Below are 22385 nucleotides of genomic sequence, written 5' to 3' on the forward strand. Positions count from 1 at the left end.
AACAATGCGTAGATCGGGAGAGCACTGAGCCGCTGCAACTGCGTGCGCCGCCATCTTTCCGTCAATATGCCCGTTAATTTCACAACAGCTCAGTGACCTAGTGGTAGAGTGTCCGCCCTGAGACTGGTAGGTTGTGGGTTCAAACCCCGGCCGGGTCATACCAAAGACTATAAAAATGGGACCCATTGCCTCCCTGCTTGGCACTCAGCATTAAGGGTTGGAATTGGGGGGTTAGATCACCAAATGATTCCCGAGCGTGGCACCGCTGCTCTCCTCTCCCCCAGGGGATGGATCAAAATCACACGGGGATGGGTTAAATGCAGAGGACAAATTTCACCACACCCAGATGTGTGTGTGTGACGATCATTGGGACTTTAATTTTAACTTTAACTTTAACTTACTATAAGTCGCTCCTGAGTATGTCGCCCCCCCACCCAAACTATGAAAATAAAACGTGATTTATAGTCCGAAAAATACGGTAGAAATGTAAAGTGAAATTTTGGAGAATTTAGTGTGAATTTCCAAATTGAAAATTTTGAATTTTTGGTAAGTGGGAAGTTTTGGAATAGGTAAGCAAAAGATGAACAGTTGAAAGTTAGAACGGGTTGAATGGGTGAAAAAATGTCGAAATTAGAAGGGAAAAACGAAATTTTGGAGAATTTGGCGTGAATTTAAAAATTGAAAATTTGGAATATTTGGTAAGTGGGAAGTTGTGGGATAGGTAGGCAAAAGTTTAAAGTTGGAATGGGTTGAATCGGTTGAAAAATGTAGAAATTAGAGGTGAAAAATGAAATTTTTCCCGAATGTGATTTGAATGTGCTGAATGATGTGAATTTCAAACTGGAACGACTTAAATGTGAAATGTTGAATGTGCCATTGAGAATGAACAGGGAGAAATTTGTCGTAAATTTGCGAATTTTGCAAAAACGGAAAATCTTCGGAATGAGAAAAATGGAAGCGCTCATCTCGTGAATATTTGGAATACGTCAAAAGTGGAATGGAGTGAATCGGTTGAATTATGTGGAAGTAGTAGCAGGACAAAAAAGTGAGGAGAATAAAATAGAAGAAGAAGAAGAAGAAAGTAAATAGTGTAGAATAACATAACCATCGCCTTCACACTAATAAAGTACATTTAATAAAGTAAATAAATATTAGCTTTTATGCTATCTAACCCACAGTGCTTGAATGCATAATTTACTTCTTTTTGTCTGTCTCCCACAGAACATCCAGCAGCTTCACATTATGCTGGTCCTCCCTGTCTCAGCTATGATTTGTGAAACAGGGTTCTTAGCACACAAGAGGATCAAATCAGACATTAGATGGCCATCTGAGGAGTGTGGGATAGTGAAGGAATGGGGTCGAAATACAAAATGTCCTGCCTAGCTACAAAAACAGATATGCTCAAACCTCATTGAATAAAGTACATAAGCAGACAAGTATATTCACATATTGAATCAATAAAAGACACATTTTAAGCATATCATTATACCTGCACACCAAATCGATAAAGAAGACATAACTAGACATTTTTATATATGGTAACGACATAGGTTTTTATAACTTCATGATCTGATATGTATTTCTGTGCACTTTGATATAACAAATGTCTGTTGATATATTGCCTGAATAGCATAACGACCCTTAAGGAACTATTTAATGCATGCTTGATGTTATTCTAAATCACGGACACTGCTCAAGGTGTATAAGAATGTTCTGTACTTGATTATATCTTATGTTTTTATTAATGCTTGATGTGATGTCGTATTTTATCTAATGCTAGACACCTTGGATTACTACTGAAGGTTCTGGACAGAAGGAAAATGTTTTGAATAATAATAAAAAAAATATGGTTCAAAGCATGATTAAATTATGAATGTGACAAAGTATCGTATTTTTCGGACTAAAAGTCGCTCCGGAGTACAAGTCGCATTTTGGGGGAAATTTATTCGACAAAATCCAACACCAAGAACAGACATGAACGAGCAACAACAGGCTAAACGATACGGTATGCTAACGTGACATGAACACAAGCAAGAAGCTGAGAACGGGCCTGATGTAACAATAACAGTCATTCAAATAACTATAAATTAAATAAATAAACACCTTTATCAAACCATCTGTGTCACTCCAAATCATTAAAGGGACCTACGATTGAGTTGGTCCTCCTTTATGTAAACAAGTCCGACGTCAGCGGCGCATTGCAGTTCAAAAATTTCTACAGGCCCATATAACAATATATAAACTATGTATGAAATAACAATAATATAAACAACAATTTTATCGAACCATCCGTGTCACTCCAAATCAATAAATCCATCAGAATCTTCATCTTCCGTGTCACTTGAAGAAAAAAAAAAAAACAGCTGTTGACGCCGGAAAGGCTACGTGTGCTGTTGACATCAGACTAGATATATTAAATAAATGTAATATAAATAACAATTTTAACAAACCATCCGTGTCACTCCAGCTGTCGATTCCGGACCTACGTGCGCGCTGACGTCAGCCTCATTGTCAGTTGGCGGCTCCAATTATTCCACAGATCTATGTATATAACTACCGTAAATTCCGGACTATAAGCCGCACCGGACTATAAACCGCACCAGCTAAAATTGGGGGATATTTTCTTTTCTTATATAAGCCGCACCGGACTATAAGCCGCACGTGCACACGCGTTTTTTACAAAGAAAGACCGTTCACAGAAAGCCTTTTTAAAGTTTTAATAACATACTTTAACATGTCTTTCTAAACATTGCCTGTGACGCAGCAGTAGTACCGCAGCAACACGGAAGTGTGCACGCGAGTTATTAGCAAAGAAAGACTAGACACAAAAAGCTTTTTTAAAGTTTTAATAACATACCTTAACATTTCTTTCCAAACACTGCCCGTGACGCGGCAGTAATACCGCAGCAACACGGAAGTAACACAAGACTAATAGGGCTGGATTAAAAAAAACATACCCGGTAAAAGTCACTGAGACGCGGCGGTAACACAGCAGCAACACGGTAGTACAGCACCAACAGGGCTCGTTAAAAAACATACCAGTAAAAGTAAAAAAAGAGCTTCATCGTCTTCATCTTCCTCCTGTGCACTGAAACCATCGAAGTCTTCCTCCTCAGCGTCCGATTGGAATAGCGTTAGATATCCTTCGCCTCACATTTTCTCAGTCTCTCTTTCGTCGTCGCTTTTATGCATTTCTTCGAGTGTGATGAGGGTCTGTTCATGCTAATTTTATTCATGCACGAAGCGCTAAATTACATTAAACTAGCGAGCGACACGTATAGCTCCAGAGTAGACGGGACCACGAAATAAAGAAAAGGGTGATGCAACACAATGTCATCAACATCGACTGCCTTTAGCTTAAAAGCGGCTTCATATGCATTTATTTTGTCCCCCATAATGACGGTTTGTGTATAAAAGCTTCCTTTCAGTAATGTCCGTCTTGATCTCGTTCTGTCTCTTCTTTGTGTGAATTATACACCACTATTCGCCTATCAAAACACAAACTAGCACGTCTTCTTCGGCGCATTATCTCTTCTTCGTCTGTCTCGCTCTTTCTTCCTGCTAGAGCGCCCCCTGGAGGCCGTAGAAATCCATAAATACGACGCGCCGCGCCGCCATTTAAGCCTCGGGGTTCAAAGTAACCTTCTGAATAAAATGCATTAAAAGTTCACGTTCATTACAACTTGTTTTTGGTGAGCAAAATGTCGGAAGAATTGAATTTAAATGCTGATTGATTGGGTTTTAATACAATGCAGATGGTCCAAACAGCGCCACTGCTTTGTGTAATCTCTGAGTCACATGGCAGAGTAAGAGAAAGGGTTTAGAGCCCTTTGACGCAGGTCACCTAGCGTGCATTCCTACTAAAGCTCATAATAGTCACAAGCAACACAGCCAGAATAAGCAGCAGCCATAGTAGTGTTTCAAAATAGTGTTTTTGTTGTTGTTTTTTTCTTCAAGATACCGCAGTGTATAAAAGTGATCAAGTCGTCACAAAAATCACGAAAAAAATCCTTATATAAGCCGCAGGGTTCAAAATTTTGGAAAAAAGTCGCGGCTTATAGTCCGGAATTTACGGTATATTGTAGCGTTACCAAAGTACCAGGCAAGACATGGGTTTGATAACCGGCTCTTTATTTCACAAATCAAGAGCTCAACATGTGAGCAAACACATGCAAGCGCCCTGGATCGCTCTTTCCGCCCCCCCCTCCCCTGCTGCCTTCACGGCCTCCCTAGAAAATCGGAAACTACTGAAGTCTAACAACATACACGTTGCTACTCTAAATAAATTATAAATCAAATAACTATAACATAAATAACAAGTTTATCGAATAATCTGTGTCACTCCAAATCATTAAATCTCCCGACTTCGGAAGTCAGTGAATGGAACTCATTGTCAGTGAGGCTCCAATTATTCCACAGCCATAGTGCGCCCTCATGCGGTTTAAAGTGAAAATAACACGTGAAGTGATCAACTATACTAGTGAGTAGTGTTGATCAAGTAAAAATTTGTGAAAAAAGTCACATATAAGTCGCTCCTGAGTAGAGATGCACCGATCCGATATCTGGATCGGATATCGGTCCCGATATCAACAAAATTGATGGATCGGGTATCGGAAAATGCAGCCGATCTGTGAGCCGATCCTTTCCTTAATCTATTGGGACGCGGGCTACGTCATACGTCAGCAGCACGTGTGCCGCGGGACGCGGCTACGTCATACGTCAGCAGCACGTGTGCCGCATCCACGAGAGTTTTCTAAACAAACGCAAACATGGAGCGAACGAAAGAGTCAGCTGTGTGGAGGTACTTTAAACTGAACACGCCAACTAGCTCGACGGCAGTTTGTAATGTCCGCAAAGCTAATGTTGCCAGGGGTGGTGGTAGTACTGCCAGTTATAGTACTAGTACTAAGCGGAGCTTGTTTACAGGGAGCACTTCTCATTGCTGCTTAAATGAGCATTTAGCATCAACAGGTCATGAGTGATGTGGAACGGCACCTAATGTTTACATGTTTACTATTTATTTTAATATTTGGTTACTGTGTGCTTGATCACCCTTTCTATATTTGCCCAGTGCAGTTTCAGCTGCAACATTTGTATTTTTTTTTTTAAGAAGTTTGTATCCTAATTTACTTGAATTTAAATGCTGATACACTTTATTGCTGCTGTTGCACAATTTATGTTACAAATAAATAGTTCATTGCATGAATCTGCTTTATCTTGTTACATTTTGTCTTAGGAATGAACTGTGTAGTCATGCCTGATGCCATTGCCTTTAGTCTTTTCTGTTCCACATGTAGAGGTATGTAGCTTGTTAAGTCAACCATAATATCGGATCGGTATCGGGTATCGACCGATACGCAAAACCACGGCATCGGTATCGGTATCGAAACTGAAAAAGTCGGATCGGTGCATCTCTACTCCTGAGTATAAGTCGCCCCCCCACCCAAAGTAAAAACGCGACTTATAGTCCGAAAAATACGGTAAGCAAGTACATTGAGTGTCAAAAGAACAAACAAAGAAATGCATGGTAAGTGGTGAGTAAGAAAATTGCATAGTCAGGGAACATTAACGAATTGATGATGTCACACCCAAAACTTCACATAAGTCCGTACAAAATGACAAAATTGGAAGGATGATGAATGGACGAGGTGCGACAGTGGGTAAAGTGGGTGTATGTGCAAGAATGGAGGAGAATGTTTACAGGAAGGACACTTGGAGATAAAACCGGTAGAGGTGCCAGAGGAAGAGCGGCAGGAAGAAAACCAAGAACCCGGCCAAAGGTGATCGCCAAGGCCGAAAGACGGGAAGGAAAACAACAGCCCCCACACACATCGAATCGCCCATAATCAGCACCCAACCCCACGGAACCAGCTCTCACCGAACCAGCACCCACTCCCAGGGAATCAAACTCTCCTGCGAACTTGCCCCACCCCCATAGACTCATCACCCATCAAACTCGGCCCACACCAGCATGTACAACTGAATATAAGCTGACCAAAAAACCTTGAACCCTGCCTTTTCTGAATGAAGACTTTCTGCTCTTGACCATTGTCACACGAAAGGCCCATTGTATTGTATCGTTCCTGAAAACAGAGCTTTCTTAACAAGAATTGTGATTGAACTCAACCAACCTGTGTAAGTCTAATTTTGTTTCGCTGTCTTAGTATTTTCCTAAAACTGAAAAAGAAAATGAACACGCAGTGAGTAAATTGGATAACAGGTGATTGGCTCTGGCTTATGTCGTGAGGCGCGAATAGTGCGCTTCCCAAATTGTGGACCAAATCCAACAATAGTAATGGAGGTTCGTCCATAAGACCTATTACAATTTCACTTTCAACTCCTTAAAACAAGTGTGTGTGTGTGTGTGTGCGCGCGCGCGCGTGTGTGTGTGCGTGTGTATGTGTGTGTGTATTTAAGAAATCGTAAGACATGCGATGAGTTTACCCTTTGGGTTTGAACTTGTTCTTCCAGCCAGGTTTAGGTCCAGGTTTCTTTTTTACTTTACGATCCTCAGAGGTATTTGGAATTTGTTGTCGCTTGTTGGGCCCAGTTGATCTGCAAAAAGAAGTAGATTTACCTCCTGACATTCTGTCTCCAGTCAGTTTCAAGTAAATAAGATTGCAACCTCTTGAGAAGTATTGACACAAAATGTCAATTTTCAATTTAACAGACATCAGCTCTCAGACCTTTCTCCCCTTATCAGACCGTTAAATCGAGGCTCCAGTGTACACGTTAGATATTTCCAGCAAACAGCTTGTGGTAATTTTCACAAAAGGTGACATGGGTCAACCTTGGGTCTTCCTTAAAGTTTGGTGGGGATGTCCACGGCGTGGATTTGGTTTGGCTTTTCCCCGGAGGACGAGGCACAAATAAAAGTTATTTGAAAAGTTTGCAGAGTCTCCGTTCGGACGTCGGATGGCAAAACGACTAACCTGTATACCGTGATCCCTCGCCACTTCGCGCTTCACCTATTGTGGCCTCGGTGCAACATGGGTTTTTATGAAAACAAATATTGCGGATATATTCCATGCATCGCGGCTTTTTGCAGCGTCACTTGGAGCATGGGGCTTTGTCTGCCCATATGATTTTACAGCACACAATTGCCGGTAGAGGGGACGAGACCAATGGGAACATGTGATCAGTATTCTTGCCGCTGATTGGCTTAGACCTGTAAGAGCAGTTCTAACCACGGTTTATCTCAACCTAACCCTAACCCTCCCGCAGTCATGGTACGTATCCACTCTTCCACTTCGTTTGCGTCAGCTGAATCAGCAATATCTCTGATTTGCGCTTTGTTTTGTCACAAACGAGGCAGGACAACCAAATGCAACACGGGCTCTTTATTTGGGGAGAGGTTGAAGAAGATGAGGAGTGCTGGAATGCCAGCAGAGCAGGACAACGAGGCAAGCTGACGAGCCGGTCAGCGAGCGTGCATCGTGCGTCATCGAAGCAGACGGACATAGCAAGCTCGTGGTCGGGGACAGGCAGAAGGACAGGCCACACAGAGTCTATAGTAGATCATAAAACAGGCTTTCGCTAAACAACAAATCAGGAAACCGGCATCGCACTACACAGCGGATCAGGTGGCATAGACGAGTCAGGTGGCAGGCATATGTGTATCGAGGCAGACGAACCACCGCAGATTGATGGGCTTGCAGGGTCTAAATACACGCCCTAATCAGCCGGTAACAAGGGCACAGGTGACATTGGATATGTGCGCCCTGCGGACCAGTGCAAGGGTGCGTCAGCAGGCCACCACGGTGAGTGCAGAGCGGAGCCGTGACACATTTACAGTAGTTTTTTGTGACCTTGTGAGTTTTAGTGAAGCCCTGAAGAATGTTTCTAAAAGTCAAATTAACTAAAAATGTTTATAAAGTGTTTAAAAATACAATAAAATGACGATTCATTATATTCGCGACTAATTTGATTTAGTTTGACTTAACCATTTTGTGGTAAATATATTGTTCTTTCAGAAAGAAAGTGCCAAAGATCCTTGTGTAACACATGGAGGTTCTGTCTGCAAGAAGGTTGTGGGTGTTTTCTTCTTCAGCTGGAAGAAGGAAGGGGATTTGAGTCAAGCTCAAACAGAAATGAAACTACTTCAATTAAAATAAACCTCATTAAAGTGACGATAGTCCATTTTTCACTAACCATCCCAGTTAATGTATTTTTTTAATCAAGAACATTTTAAAAAGTTAGCATTTTCTAATTTATCCATTAACTTTGGAAAAATAATGAAACAACGAATGCCTTCAGAAACATCCACTTTTAATGAGGAATATGGCGCCCCCTTCCCTTCATGTCTTGATTGATGATTGATTGTACAGATATTGTTTGTAATGTCAAAATAACAGGAATCAAACAGCCTCAAAATGCATGTGGACACCTCTACTTAAGCCCATTTCAACCTCATAAACCTGAAAAACCCATAAAATAATTCGCATTTTCATGACTGACTTAAAAGCAAGAAATGAGCTACCTCTCTGCAGCTAAAGTGCCCTGTCACGTATGTCTATTTCTTTCATCAGTCACTAACATACGCAAACACGACGCGTTCCGAAAAGATTTATGTGAGCTGAATTGTTCATAAATTGTTATATATTCAATTACGTAAAATCTGTAAGGGTTCTTACATTATCCTTCTGCCCTACGCCCTCAGCTCCCTGTCGGAAAAGGAGGTGCTTTAAATAGCCACAGAGCAGAAGTGTCGGCCTTCTCGCTAGAAGTCTGGTGCTCCCAATCTTTCCAGTAAGCCGACCTCCAGGGGTTGTCCTGCAGTTAGATATCCGGAATGGAATTGGAATGCAGCCAGCGGCGCGCAGAGAGCCTCTTCACTGAGCGCTGTATTGGTATTGGCACCCCTTCTTTTTCTGCATCCATTCAATTTTTGCATACATTGCTATAAAGCGCCATCATTTTTGTTTAGTTCGTCCAGAAAACATTTTCCACAAAGGCTTGTGGTTTGTCCAGGTAGTCCTTGGCAAAGTTTAGTTGTACCTTTTTATATGCTTGCCTCAGGAAAGGTGTGTTTGTTGGCCTTTGATGCCGTGTTTGGTTCAGTGTGCAGCATATGGTACATTTGAAACCATGATCCCAGACTTTTCCAGGTTGCCGTTAGGTCTTTCAACGTTCAACGTGGTGTTTTTTTTCAACCATTCGCAGCAAACATCAAAGACTCTTTTCCCAGTGCCACTGTCTCTAAACCATACAGAATCACTGGTCTCACCACTGCCTTGTACACCATTCCCTTCATTTTTGCTGATACGCTTTTATCACACATTACCCCTGACACTTTTCTCCACCCGTTCCACCCTGCTTGGAAGCGCTTCTTCACCTCTTTTCCACACTCTCCGTTGCTCTGGACTGTTGACCCTAAGTACTTAAAATCCTCTACCTTCTGCATTTCTACTCCCTCTAGCCTCACCATTCCACTTGGATCCCTCCCATTTACACGCATGTATTCTGTCTTCTTTCGGCTAATCTTCATTCCCCTCCTTTCCAGGGTATATCTCCACCTCTCTAGATTTCCTTCCACCAGCTCCCTACTCTCACTACAGATCACAATGTCATCTGTGAACATCATGGTCCATGGAGATTCCTGTCTGACCTCATCTGTCTGCCTGTCCATCACCATTGCAAACAAGAAGGGGCTCAGAGCTGATCCTTGATGCAGTCCACCTCCACCTTGAACTCCTCTGTCATTCCTACAGCACATATCACTCCTGTCCTGAAACCTTCGTACATATCCTGTACCACTCTCACATTTCTGCCACTCCAGACTTCCTCATACAATACCACAGTTCCTCTTTGGGCACCGTCATATGCTTTCTCCAGATCTACAAAGACACAATGCAGCTCCTTCTGACCCTCTCTGTACTTTATCATCAGAATCCTCAAAGCAAATACTGCATCTGTAGTACCGTATTTTCTGCACTATAGGGCGCACTTAAAAGCTTATAATTTACTCAAAAAACCACAGTGCACTTTATAATGCAGTCCAAAACACATCAGGACTGTTTAGATGATGACGACAGTGTGATCTATCACACTGTCGTTGTCATCTGTTCTAACAGCTCATCTCCAATAAAAGGAAAGCCTTTCATGCCTGGCAAAATGACATAACATGCCCGATCAAAAGAGCGGCTCACTCCAGAGCTAAGGCGGAAGTCCAGAGCCATGTGAGGGAACTCAAAAACTCCTGGTGGACAGAAAGGGCTCTGGAAATCCAGAGACTGGCAGACTCTGGTGATATCAGAGACTTTTTCAGCGCTACCAAGGCTGTTTATGGCCCAAGCTACCGTGGCCAGAATCCCTTGCGGTCGAAGGACGGGCAGGAGCTGCTGAAGGACAATGAGTCCATCAACACGCGGTGGAAGGATCACTTCCAGGAACTCCTCAACCGTGACAGCATAACAGACCCAGACTTTATCAGCCACATCCCCAAGAGTCCCATCAGAGAAGACATGGGGGAACCTCCTACCATGACAGAGGTTCAAGATACCATCAGGAGTCTTAGGAACAACAAGGCCACCGGTCCAGATGGGATCCCAGCAGAGATCCTAAAAGAAGGTGGACCAGAGCTCCTGTACCACATCCACACCCTCCTCCTCAAGGTCTGGGAAAAAGAAGAGCTTGCCTCAAAGCTCAGAGATGCTTTAATAGTGACCATATTTAAGAAGGGGGACAAGGCAGAATGTGGAAACTACAGGGGCATCGCACTCCTGTCAACAACAGGCAAAGTCATTACCCGTGTTCTGGTGAACCGACTGCTACCACTGTCTGAGGAAATACTCCCAGAATCACAGTGTGGTTTCCGTCCATCCAGAGGTACAGCCGACATGATATTCACGGCACGCCAACTCCAAATGCCGTGAACAAGGGCAGCCTCTGTACATGGCCTTCATAGACCTGACAAAGGCCTTTGACACTGTAGACCGCCAGGCCCTGTGGAGTATACTAACAAGGTACGGCTGCCATGAGGCAGGATACTGAGGCTTCTACATGATGGCATGTCAGCCACAGTGCTCACCAACAGCGGCTCGGAGTCCAAGCCCTTCACAGTCGAAACTGGTGCGAAACAGGGATGCATCATTGCACCAACTCTGTTCGCGTATGCGAGACTCAGGAAAAGAGTCTTTGAAGACCGGGATTTAAAGGCCCAAACCAAGCTCCTGGTCTACAGGGCTGTTGTCCTCCCTACCCTGTTGTATGGAGCTGAGTCATGGACCACCTATAGCCAGCACCTCAAAGCCCTATCAGGCACTGATGTTTACGTAGATTATCTTAGTCCGATATTTACGTTTGTGGGACAACTATGTAAACAAGTAATAATCTAAGAACAGGATATATTATTTGTATATCTGTATGTGCACTAGGAAAATAATATTCCTGAGTCCACTCGGTGTCAAACCGTGGTGGTCTATATAAAGTTTGCTTTGCTTGTATATCAATAGTTGGAAATTAAACAAAGACAATATTTTACTATTTGACAATTTCAAACATTGTGTTTGTGAGGAATCCTTTAACAGTGCTTTTATTAGAGCGTCTTAAAAGCTGTGTTGGTATTTCAGGGTCAGCACTAGGCTGGTTCTATTCCTATCTATCAGACAGGACGCACCGAGTGGTCCATGGCAATGCGTTCTCTGAGCTCTATAATGTTACATATGGTGGCCCACAGGGATCGGTACTCGGACCAATTCTATTTAATATGTATATGATTCCGCTTGGTGACATAATACGTAAATATAATATTAGTTTTCAATGTTTCGCGAATGAGACTCAATTATATATGCCGTTATCGATGACAGATCCGCGGGACTGCTGTAATCTTGAGGCGTGCCTTGCAGAGATCAAACAATGGATGTCTGTCAATTTCCTTCGCCTTAACCCAGATAAAACTGAAATGTTGATAATTGGTCCAGCTCGTTATCAACACTTATTTAAGGAAACCACCATAACTATAGATAACCGTACTATCACTCAGAGCGATACTGTATCTAATCTAGGGTAATATTTGACCAAACGCTCTCCTTTCAAAAGCACATTAAGAATATAACCAGAATTGCGTTTTTTCACCTTCGTAATATTGCTAAGATTCGTCCGATCCTCTCGACCGGTGATGCAGAAACTATTATACATACGTTTATTACGTCACGCCTGGACTACTGTGACGTATTATTCTCTGGTGTTCCTAAGTCCAGCATCAAAAGTCTACAGTTAGTACAAAATGCTGCTGCAAGGCTGCTCTCACGGACAAGAAGATTTGATCACATTACCCCTGTTGGAGCCAATTTAGTTACCTTAGCTTAAATTCTTATTTTTGTTTAAGATTCGCTGGCCTTGGGCCATGGACCTTTATTTGACAAAGCATTTGGTCACCTGATCAGTCACCTGATCAGGGAAATAAATAGGCTGCTCCCACTTGGTAGTTAGTCTCAGTTAGACAAGGAAGGAAGACAGTAGTGACATAGTTTTTTACCGCTAAAAAGCCCGCTTCAAGCTACTTCAAGTCTGCTCCAGGCTTGTAGTTTTTGGAACTTGAAACTTGGAATTTAGGAACCAAACTTTAGTTTACTTCTTTGAACCCTTTATGTTGAAACCTTAGTTGATTTACAAACAATTTGGATTTGTACCTGTGTGCCACCTGTTTGCCTGCCTGCCATTCCCTCTCCCCCCTATCCTTGCTTGGCCTACCACCTTTTGCCTGCCTGCCATTGCCTCTCTCCCTCGGCCTGCCTGCCTGCCATCGCCTCTCTACCTCGGCCTGCATGCCTGCTTGCCTCCATTTGGACATTCTACCTCCACCTTCAAAAGGGTATGAGCAACAGCTGTACACAGTGTTTTAAGATAAGCGTGTGACAAGAACTATACAACATCTAACCTTTGAAATTTAAACTGAACTGAAACTGACACACACATTATTACAATATTAGCCAACTTACATTGGCTCCCGGTTCATTTAAGATGTGACTTCAAGGTTCTTCTATTAACCTATAAATCATTGCATGGCTTAGCGCCTTCATATCTCGTCGACCTAGTTGTTCCTTACGTTTAGTCTCGTAACCTCCGTTCGCAAAACGCAAGTCTTTTAGTGACCCCGAGGGCCAAAAAAATGTCTAGAGCATTTTCTATTCGGGCTCCAGAGCTTTGGAATGCCCTACCAACGGATATTAGAACTGCTACCTCAGTAGAAACATTTAAGACACGTTTAAAGACACATTTCTATGATATGGCCTTTAATTAACTTGTAGTGGCCGATTCGGCGGGATTTTGTGTTTTTGCGATAACAGTGAGGGAAACTGGAACACACCTGTCAGACAGATCACTATCAGCGTGCTTGTCCTTTTGCTGCTCCTCAACAGGAGAAACTGCAAATTTTCGAGACAAAGTTATAATCAATGTACTTTAGGAATACAAACAGATGAAGAGAAGATACATATTTACTAAAGAAAAAGTGGAGTTTCTGACTTAAAGGTTGGTCAGAATGGATGCATGACATCAAAGTCCAAGTAAAAGAAAACAACAGTCAGTGGACAAAGTCCCAATGATCGTCACAAGCAGCCATATACAGTGAATTCTTGGAAAATGACTTTTTCCCATTATTGCAGTATAGTTTTTCTGTGTTCTTTATAATTTGTTTATATGTATATGTGAATGTTATAAAATATATTCAGTTGAGTTTCCTTACTTTCTATTAATTTAGAAGAAAACTGCATATCTAAATTGAATATTGAGTAGAGATTTGCTTTTACTTTGGAAACCAACAACTGAACCAGTAGCTGAATCACTTTCAAAAGTTGGCAAGTACATCAATGTCTCCTTTGTGCAATGGTGTGCTGGCTAATCAGGAGTCAGGACATTTCCCGGAGGGCCGCTCCAATGTGGGGCCGGTGGGGGCCATCATTTTACAGGCTACAAGTTACTTAAGTTTAATTCATGATTTTAATTCACTCCATTTTCAATTTCACCATATTAGGACCTACAACACCCCTTTTGCATCGCAGTTCTCTTCCCCGTGTCTAAAGTTGGGAGATACCTTTACGTGTTCAAACCCCCACGCACCCCCATCCCTCATTGAAATTGGTAGAGTCCAATTTAGCTTGTGCGCCTCGATGCCGCTAGTTGAAGGGAAGACTCTTCAATATGGGGGTGGAGCTGGGCCATCATTTATGGGCTACCACCCAATGAAGTTGTATATTTTTTTTTATTCAAGAAAATCCACCACACAATGTCATAGAACACGTTTTTTGCATCGCAGTTCTTTCTTACGTGCCTAACGTTGGGGTATACCATTGCATGTTCAAACGCCCCTCCCCCCGCACTCATTGAAGTTGATAGAATCCAATTTAGCTTCATACCCGGATGACGCTAGGTGTATGGAAGAGGTGTAGCCAGTGAATTAAACGTTGGACAGAAAAAAGCCCGGTGGGGCTGAAAAAGCTCGGATACAAAAAAGGAAGACTTTACAGGATGCTGCTGCCAAGTGTGCAAAACTCACAAATATGTTTTTAAGAAGACCAACTGAAGATGAAAATGGTAAAGAGCACAGGTTAGGGGCTTAGGGCACAACACGGGCTAATTAGTACGCTAATATCAGGCTTGGATGCTCTGCTAGCTATTCACCTTGCATTTTAGAAGATAAATATACTACATATCGTTTTAGTAATGCAAAATAATATTGATGATGCAACATAAAACACAATTCAAATGCTACAGTAGCCTACTGACTATCTTAGGTGTTTTATTATTTTTTTATTTTTATCATACTATATATTATTTTCTTTTATTTTCTGTTATAGTCACCCATTGGCAGCACTTAAATAGTGGAGTCAAGTGACATAGCAGTAGGGATAATAGAGGTATTATTCTATTATTCTGTGTGTCTGCCATTGGGCCGGTGGGATTTGAAACTCCGGGGCTGAAAAATTGTCCCAGCACGCCACTGCCGGTGGGATATTTCTTTTTTTTTTTTATTCACAAAAATACTAAATGAATACACACTAATAAATAATCTATAAAATTGTAATACACGCAAATGCAAAACTAAATTGTATCTATTGAATCGATGGAATTAATTAATCTAAAAAATATTCGATAGTGATAGCCCTACTTGAATCATTATGTTTGCTTCATATCCATTGTGGTGGTGTCAATCACAAAAGCACTGGTATTTTCTTGTATTGGACAAAATTATAGTGAAAAATATTTCCAAATGGTTACTACAGTACATTATATTGGTTGAAAAGTTGGGCTGTTAGGAAAGGTGCTGGAAATTTCATTGAAAGATGTTAAACTTGGAATGATGGGTTAAATTGTAACTGTACCTTGAGTGCTGCAAGTCCAGTCAGCAAGTGCAGAACTTTGAATCAGTGGAGAGACTGCTGGTGGACTTTGCTGAGCCTGACAGATTACTCCAACTGCTGTGCTCCTTTCGTCACAGTCCACCCCCCCTGCAATATTTCTTACACCGTTTCCACGCTCTGAATTGAGCACATAACCAAACCTGGCTGAGGTGGTCTGTGTGTCCATAGAGTAGCTGTGCCCATCAGCACAACACCACACTGTTTTGACCGAGCCCCAGCACTGGCCCTCAAGCACCCCCTTCAGGTCAGGGCAACATTTGCAAGCCTCTCCATGATGATGAGCCCATGACACAAGGTTGTGAAGCCACGCGGCGTTTGAAGAAAAGAATGATGAACCTGGTGAAAGAGAAATTATAACAAAAGTGTTTAAGATTGTAGTATAAGTAACTGAGGTTTTAATAATGACAAAGTGTAGATGATGATTTTTCTTACTTGTTGACCCATTGTTTAAAAAGTCTGCAAACATTGGATTAGGCCTGAAAAAAATATGAATATTTGTTGTACACTGAAACTTAATATACCCATCAAAGTAAAAACTAAATTTTCACAACGAATATTGTAATCTTCTCAAAGATTCACCTGATTTTAGAATTGTCTCCGCCAGCAGGCAAGAGATTAACCATCTGCAAAAACCTGAACAAAATATTGTGGCACTTATAGAACTTGTGATGACATTTCTTGCAAACAAATTCCGATAATCGAGGGTCAGGGTCCAACTGCACTCCAACCAGTTGCTGGAAGTCGAGATGAAATAAAGAGGGTGACTGGCCAACAGCATACGCTTCGTCATTAACAATATTGGGAAAATCCTGAGGCCATTTGTTGAAGGCATGCAGCAGACTCTGTGGAGAAAACTTTCCATGGCACAATCTGCAGACAGCAGTGGGGACTCCTTTTGGGATGAAATATAGCATCAATTGACAAATTATGGTGAAAATTCATATCATGTTCAGTGAAACGTTTCATTCTAAAACATGGCCCAAGTGTCCTATAATTTAAAATTATTCAGTGCCAACACTTCCAATCACAATGTATATTTGGCATCAGCAGCTACTTGAACTTTACATTTAATTGTTTTTGAACATGCTATAAACAGCTAAATCAACCAGACACTCACTGGGGGGGTTTGACTTGACATCTGAATGCTTCTCCTTGTCAGTCAAAGTGTAGGTAGAATCTGTTGTGTCATCTCCATGAAGTTGGTCAGATGTTGTTGGAGTCACATGGATGCTTCTCTGAGTTTGCCTTCTACTTAAACAAAGTATTTTCCCTTCACGTACTCTCCTGCTCTGTTGTGACACTTTGGATGACTTTAGGCATCTACTTTTCTTCTTCATGGTTTACTAGGTTTTCAATAGCTGATGGATCTCCAATAGCCCTGCTGATACAAAAATGCAGCATGATTCAAGTTTTAAAGAAAATGTTTAAATTTATGGAAAAGGAGGAAAAAAAATCATCGGTTATAGATCTAAAATATTTTACAGGTTCAAACGGAGTGGATGGAAGTACAAAGGACAATTTTTTCATCGTAGTGGTAGTGCCACTTACTGGCTACAGGAAATAAACACATTATTCCTTGAAGTTTATCGCCGAACGGGTCAACTAGCTCTACTTAATATTTGCTTGGAAGAGGCCCTCGTGATGTTAAAACCTTTTAAAATATGGCTGAGTTGTGTTTTCTACAAATTTTTAACGAAGGAACCCCTATTGAAAGGTTCACCAAAATCTAAAATAAATTGGAGACATATGTACATGTTCCTAACAGCCCAAGACCTACAAAAAGTCTCTGGAGCCCTACTTTAAACTCAACAAGAATCAGATTTCTAGATTTTGCTTCACTTTTGGCCTACTATTGAGGTTACATTTTATCAAAGTACCGTAATTTCTGGACTATAAGGCACTACTTTTTGCACAAACTTTGAGCCCTGCAGTTTATAGTCCGGTGCAGCTTATCTATACATTTGTCATGATTTTTGTGATACCGTAAAAGTACATACAATACAAGTAATAGAATTTAAGATAATTCATTTAAAACACCTGCGAAGGAACACCTACACCAGACGTATCATGGAAAATTCACTTTTTTTGCTTTTATATTCATTTTAATGTGTACTTGGAGTCCTCAAGATTATATAAAAGTCTCATCTATCCCTCCAGGTGCTGCAGAGATACTTGTACGAACTGTTAGGGGGATATTTTTTTACTTCGTTCAGTTTTCTCCGTTTTCTATTACGTATTTTATTACATCACATCCGTTGAGGAGGGACTACCAAACAAGGTAATGGGTGTGGCCAAACGGTTTCTCAAATCCGCCATTTTTATTACTCAGAGAGACTTTTGTAGTCCAAAAAACTCAAGGATGCCGAAGTGGAGAGATCAAAATGTTCCGTTGTTGGATGCATCAATCCATACAACTCATTGCACCGCCCCCCAGCATCAGAACCTCAAAGAAGTCATCAGAACCTTAAAGGAGTGTCTGGTCAAATATAATTTATAAAGCAGTGTTCCCACGTCTGTGGGCAAAGTCCTGCTTGTTCAAGGATGAGTATTTCAGAAATCTTTTGTCAGTATAGAGAAGTATTCACCGAAAGACTTGATGGTTCAGTTCCTCCAATCTATGGAAACAACAGACACGGTAAACTGTATTTCACTTTAATAATAATGCGTGTCTATCCACTCGTTTTCATCGCATTACCGTCAGTCTTTCAGCTAATTTTAGAGCTGTGCACTCTGTTTTAACTTCTTGTGGGTGTATTTTGAGTAGTTGTATCAGATGAATTGCATCGAAGGTGCTGTATTATTCTTGGGAACACAATGTGTTAAATGCATTCGTTAGCTTCTCGCTAAGGCTAGCATTATCTTACTGGTTAACTTGACTGCAGTGCTTGTTTACAAGACATGTTCATAAATATTGTGAGGGGATTTATTTTGTTACATGTTATGTATGTATAGACAAGTCTTCTGCCGTTGATATCTCTTAATCAATCAAAAGGTTTGCGGCGCAAGAAAACGCTACCTTGGCTAAAAAACTACAAATATGTCGACCGGAAAGGGAGGTGCACATCTTGCGTTCTGGAGGGAGTGGGGTGGGAAGTATCTCATTTGCATTTAAAGCAGGCATGTCAAACATACGCCCGCGGGCCGGACCCGGCCCGTCATAAATTTCTGAGTATGTCAAAAAAAGAAGCGAGTCACTAGCTCATTTCTATCAAAAGTTATGATTCTTTAAAATAAATACAACTCAAATGCTCCCTCCGGCCGCTAGAGGGCAGTAAATGTGTAAAAGAGCTCACGTCCAGCATGCGGCACTGACACGAGTTAGTACCAGGAAATAAACATTCGCCAGTGTCCAACTCGAAATAACTACTACTAAACAAGTTATCGGTCAACACACCCTTCCCAAAATGGCACTGTCAAAAAAAAGAAAAGTGGACACGGAGTGCAGGGTTTTCCAGGAAAAATGGACTGAGAATTATTTATTCACAGAAGTGAGGACAAAACCAGTGTGCTTGGTTTGTAATCAGCAAGTTGCAGTGTTCAAAGAGTTTAATATTCGGCGCCACTACGAGACTCATCATAAAGACAAGTATGACCACTTGAAAGGACAAATAAGAAAAGACGAGATAAACAAATTGGTCGCTGGTCTGAAGAAACAGCAGTCTGCTTTTACGCGCAGCCGCGATATCGCTGATGGGGCTGTAAGAGCCAGCTACATTATTGCCAACGAGCTGGTGCAGGCATCCAAGCCATTTGCTGATGGGGAGTTTGTAAAAACATGCATGCTGAAGGCTGCAGAAGTCGTGTGCCCTGAAAAGAGACCTGCCTTTGCCAATATTAGTCTAACGAGGAACACTGTCGCAGATCGGGTGACAGAACTCTCAAGTGACTTGAGCAGCCAATTGAAAGAGAAAATCAAATCATTTATCGCATTTTCAATTGCAATACATGAGAGCACCGATGTCACAGATATTGCTCAACTGGCCATATTCATTAGAGGTGTTGATGAAACTTTGACCATCACCGAGGAGCTGCTTGAATTGGTGCCCATTAATGACACCACAACAGCAAATGACATTTTCAGCGCTCTCGTTGGAGCGCTGGACAAGGTGGAGGCGGACTGGTCCCGTGCTGTGAGCCTGGCGACCGACGGTGCGCCATCAATGGTGGGGAGAAAGGCAGGCGTTGCCACAAAATTCCGTGACAAAGTACAGACCGCAAATGGAGGACAGGAGTTTTGGGCATTTCACTGTATTTTGCACCAGGAGGCGTTATGTTGCAAAACACTGCAAATGGACCATGTTATGAGCGTGGTTGTGAAAACTGTCAATTTCATCAGAGCTCGCGGTCTAAATCACCGCCAGTTTGACTCATTTCTCAGTGATCATGACATTCGTGCTGGCCTACCATACCACACTGACGTGCGCTGGTTAAGCAGAGGTGCAGTACTCAAGCGCTTCTTTGAGCTACGAGGCGAAATTGGACATTTTATGGAGAAGAAGGGACGCCCAGTAAAGGAACTTCAATGCAAGGAATGGGTGCAGGATAGATATTACGCAACACTTGAATACACTTAACACTACATTGCAGGGCCGTAACAGAGTTGTCACTCAATATTACGACAGCATAAGTGCGTTCAAGATGAAACTGTCACTGTGGGAGACGCAGCTATCCAGCGGTGACACCACGCACTTCTCATGTCTCACAGCTGTGCGTCCGAAGGCGCCGGATCGTCCCGATTTGGATAAATATAAAGACAACATAACAGATTTGCTGCGAGAGTTTGAGCGGAGGTTTCAGGTTTTCAGTGAACTTGAGAACAAGTTCGGCTTTTTTCGCTCGCCATTTACAGTGAAGCCTTCTGATGTGCCAGCTGACATTCAGCTCGAGCTTATTGACTTGCAGTGCGATTCCGCTATGAAGGATAAATTTGGGTCCGTGGGATTGGATACGTTTTATCAGTATCTTGTGCCAGGTTACCCCAAATTAACAGCCATGGCTGCAAAGGTTCTCTCCATGTTTGGGACTACTTATCTTTGTGAACAGGTGTTCTCCGTGACGAACAATAATAAAACAAAGCAGCGCTCAAGGTTAACAAATGAACACTTGAATGACATTGTTAAATGTGCTGCTACTCAGGATTTGACACCTGATATCGACGCACTTGTAAAGGCAAAAAGATGCCAAGTTTCAGGAGCCAGCAGCAGCAAGTAGACTGCAGGAGTGCAGTGAGAGAGAGAAAAAAGTGTGATGACACAACATTTGTTTGCACTCATGAATACAGATCATTAAAAATAAGATTAATCTGGTTTCATATTAAAGACAATTAATATTGTGCAGTATATTCTCAGCTTCAGTAGGCCCAGCCTAGTAGTTTGAGCTGATGTAGTCTAATCTTATTGCCCATGCACTGCTAAAACTTTTATTTTGTATTTTTATTTATTATTATTTCAAAGCAGTATGACAATTAAGGCAAAACATTTTTTTTCATAGCTCCCACCTGAGTTTGTTTAGTGTGGTGAGTTGGTTCAGGTGTAAAACTGCATTCACTCAACTGTTAAAATAAACCAGTTGTTAACACATTCAATGCCAAACATGAAAATCATTTTTTTTCTCCATTGTTTGTGAATAAATGTGTTGTGCTTAGAAAAGATCCCTTATCATCCGTGATTATAATATGTAGGGTAGGCTACAAATGTAGGCTGAATGATAAAGCATAGTACTGAAAAACAAAGCTAAATAGTTGGAGTTGACATTCTTTTACTGATCCGGCCCACCTGAGAACAGAAAGTCTGGATCCGGCCCCAGAGCCAAACTGAGTTTGACATGCCTGATTTAAAGGAACCACACCAAAACGACTTGCTCTGAGCCACACCTCAGAACAAGAAGGACATGTCATGCTATCAAAATGAGGAATTCAGACAAAAGCATCGCTGTTCCACTTTATATAGACCACAACTGAATGAGTAAAATGTAAAACAGAAGAATTTATTAACGTGATACGTAAGCGTCAAAGTCCGGTGCGGCTTATACAGTCAAACCTCGGTTTTCGAACGTCCCGGTTCGAACAAATCGGAATTTCAACAAAAAATTCGAGATTTTTTTGCTTCGGTTGTCGAACAAAAATTCGGAGGTCGAACCTCGCGAGATGAGCCGAAAGGACCCGAGAAAACCCGACCGCGCAACACGGATGCCGACTGACTCCGTTCATTGTTATTGTATTTTTGTTACTTTGAGGATTGTATTAACCCCTAATCATGCCTCCAAAGAAAGCAAGTGGGAGCAGTAAAGCCATCCTAAAACACAAAGACGCTTTTAAAGCAATGCGACAGTGAGCGCCCGGCGCGCTGCGGTTGCGCGATCGGACCAAATTAAGCTCCCTGCGCACTGAGGTCCACTTAAATTTTGGAAAGTACATCAGGACTTTAAAAATATTTTCGAAATTTCAGCGACCGCTCTGTCACAATAATGCGACCAGCGTGGTGCAGTTGGTCGGCGGCGCGCTACGGTTGTGCGTTCGGAGGTGCACTGCAGTTGCGCGATCGGACAAAAATGCGCAAATGAAAAAATGCTTAAAAAATGTGTTTTGTTTTTTTTAGTCTTGGAACGGATTAAAAATTTTCCATTATTTGTAATGGGAAAAACTGATTCGGAATTCGAACAATTCACTTCTCAAACCGCCTTCTGGAACGGACTGTGGTCGAAAACCGAGGTTTGACTGTATATGAACAAAACAGGATTTTCCCCCAAGTTTAGCTGGTGCATCTTATATTCAGGTCTGTCTTATCGTCTGGAAATTACAGTATCTCTTAATCTGATGTACTTCATTTTCAAAAAATTCCAATTCCAATGTGCCAGTATCCCAATGTGGCAATACCCCAATGTTGCCAGGGCTGCAAGGGCTCTTTACAGCTGCTCGCAGCTCTCGTTATTATCCATCCATCCATCCATTTTATATACCGCTTGTCCCTACGGGGGTCGCAGGCGTGCTGGAGCCTATCCCAGCAGTCATCGAGCAGTAGGCCG

General features: G+C 41.9%; 2 protein-coding genes across 7 annotated transcripts in view; one reads left to right on the forward strand and one right to left on the reverse strand.

Moving 5' to 3' along the window:
- znf276 (zinc finger protein 276) overlaps positions 1-22385 on the reverse strand; it is a 90996-nt gene that overhangs the window by 58836 nt on the left and 9775 nt on the right. For 3 of the 6 annotated variants that reach the window (XM_037253592.1, XM_037253591.1, XM_037253596.1), the window contains 6 exons: positions 16480-16743; positions 15942-16254; positions 15795-15838; positions 15324-15698; positions 13310-13367; positions 6445-6555 (listed from right to left, as the gene is read on the reverse strand). In XM_037253592.1, coding sequence (XP_037109487.1) covers positions 6445-6555; positions 13310-13367; positions 15324-15698; positions 15795-15838; positions 15942-16254; positions 16480-16699 — 1121 coding nt within the window. In that variant the 5' untranslated portion in view covers positions 16700-16743. The remainder of the gene's footprint in view (positions 1-6444; positions 6556-13309; positions 13368-15323; positions 15699-15794; positions 15839-15941; positions 16255-16479; positions 16744-22385) is intronic. The other 3 variants (XM_037253595.1, XM_037253593.1, XM_037253597.1) reach the window with 2 other exon arrangements.
- The window catches only part of LOC119124049, a 793622-nt gene that overhangs the window by 41707 nt on the left and 729530 nt on the right, over positions 1-22385 (forward strand). The window lies entirely within an intron of this gene.

The sequence above is a fragment of the Syngnathus acus genome, chromosome 6, assembly GCF_901709675.1.
Source record: "Syngnathus acus chromosome 6, fSynAcu1.2, whole genome shotgun sequence".
NCBI classification, from domain to species: domain Eukaryota; kingdom Metazoa; phylum Chordata; class Actinopteri; order Syngnathiformes; family Syngnathidae; genus Syngnathus; species Syngnathus acus.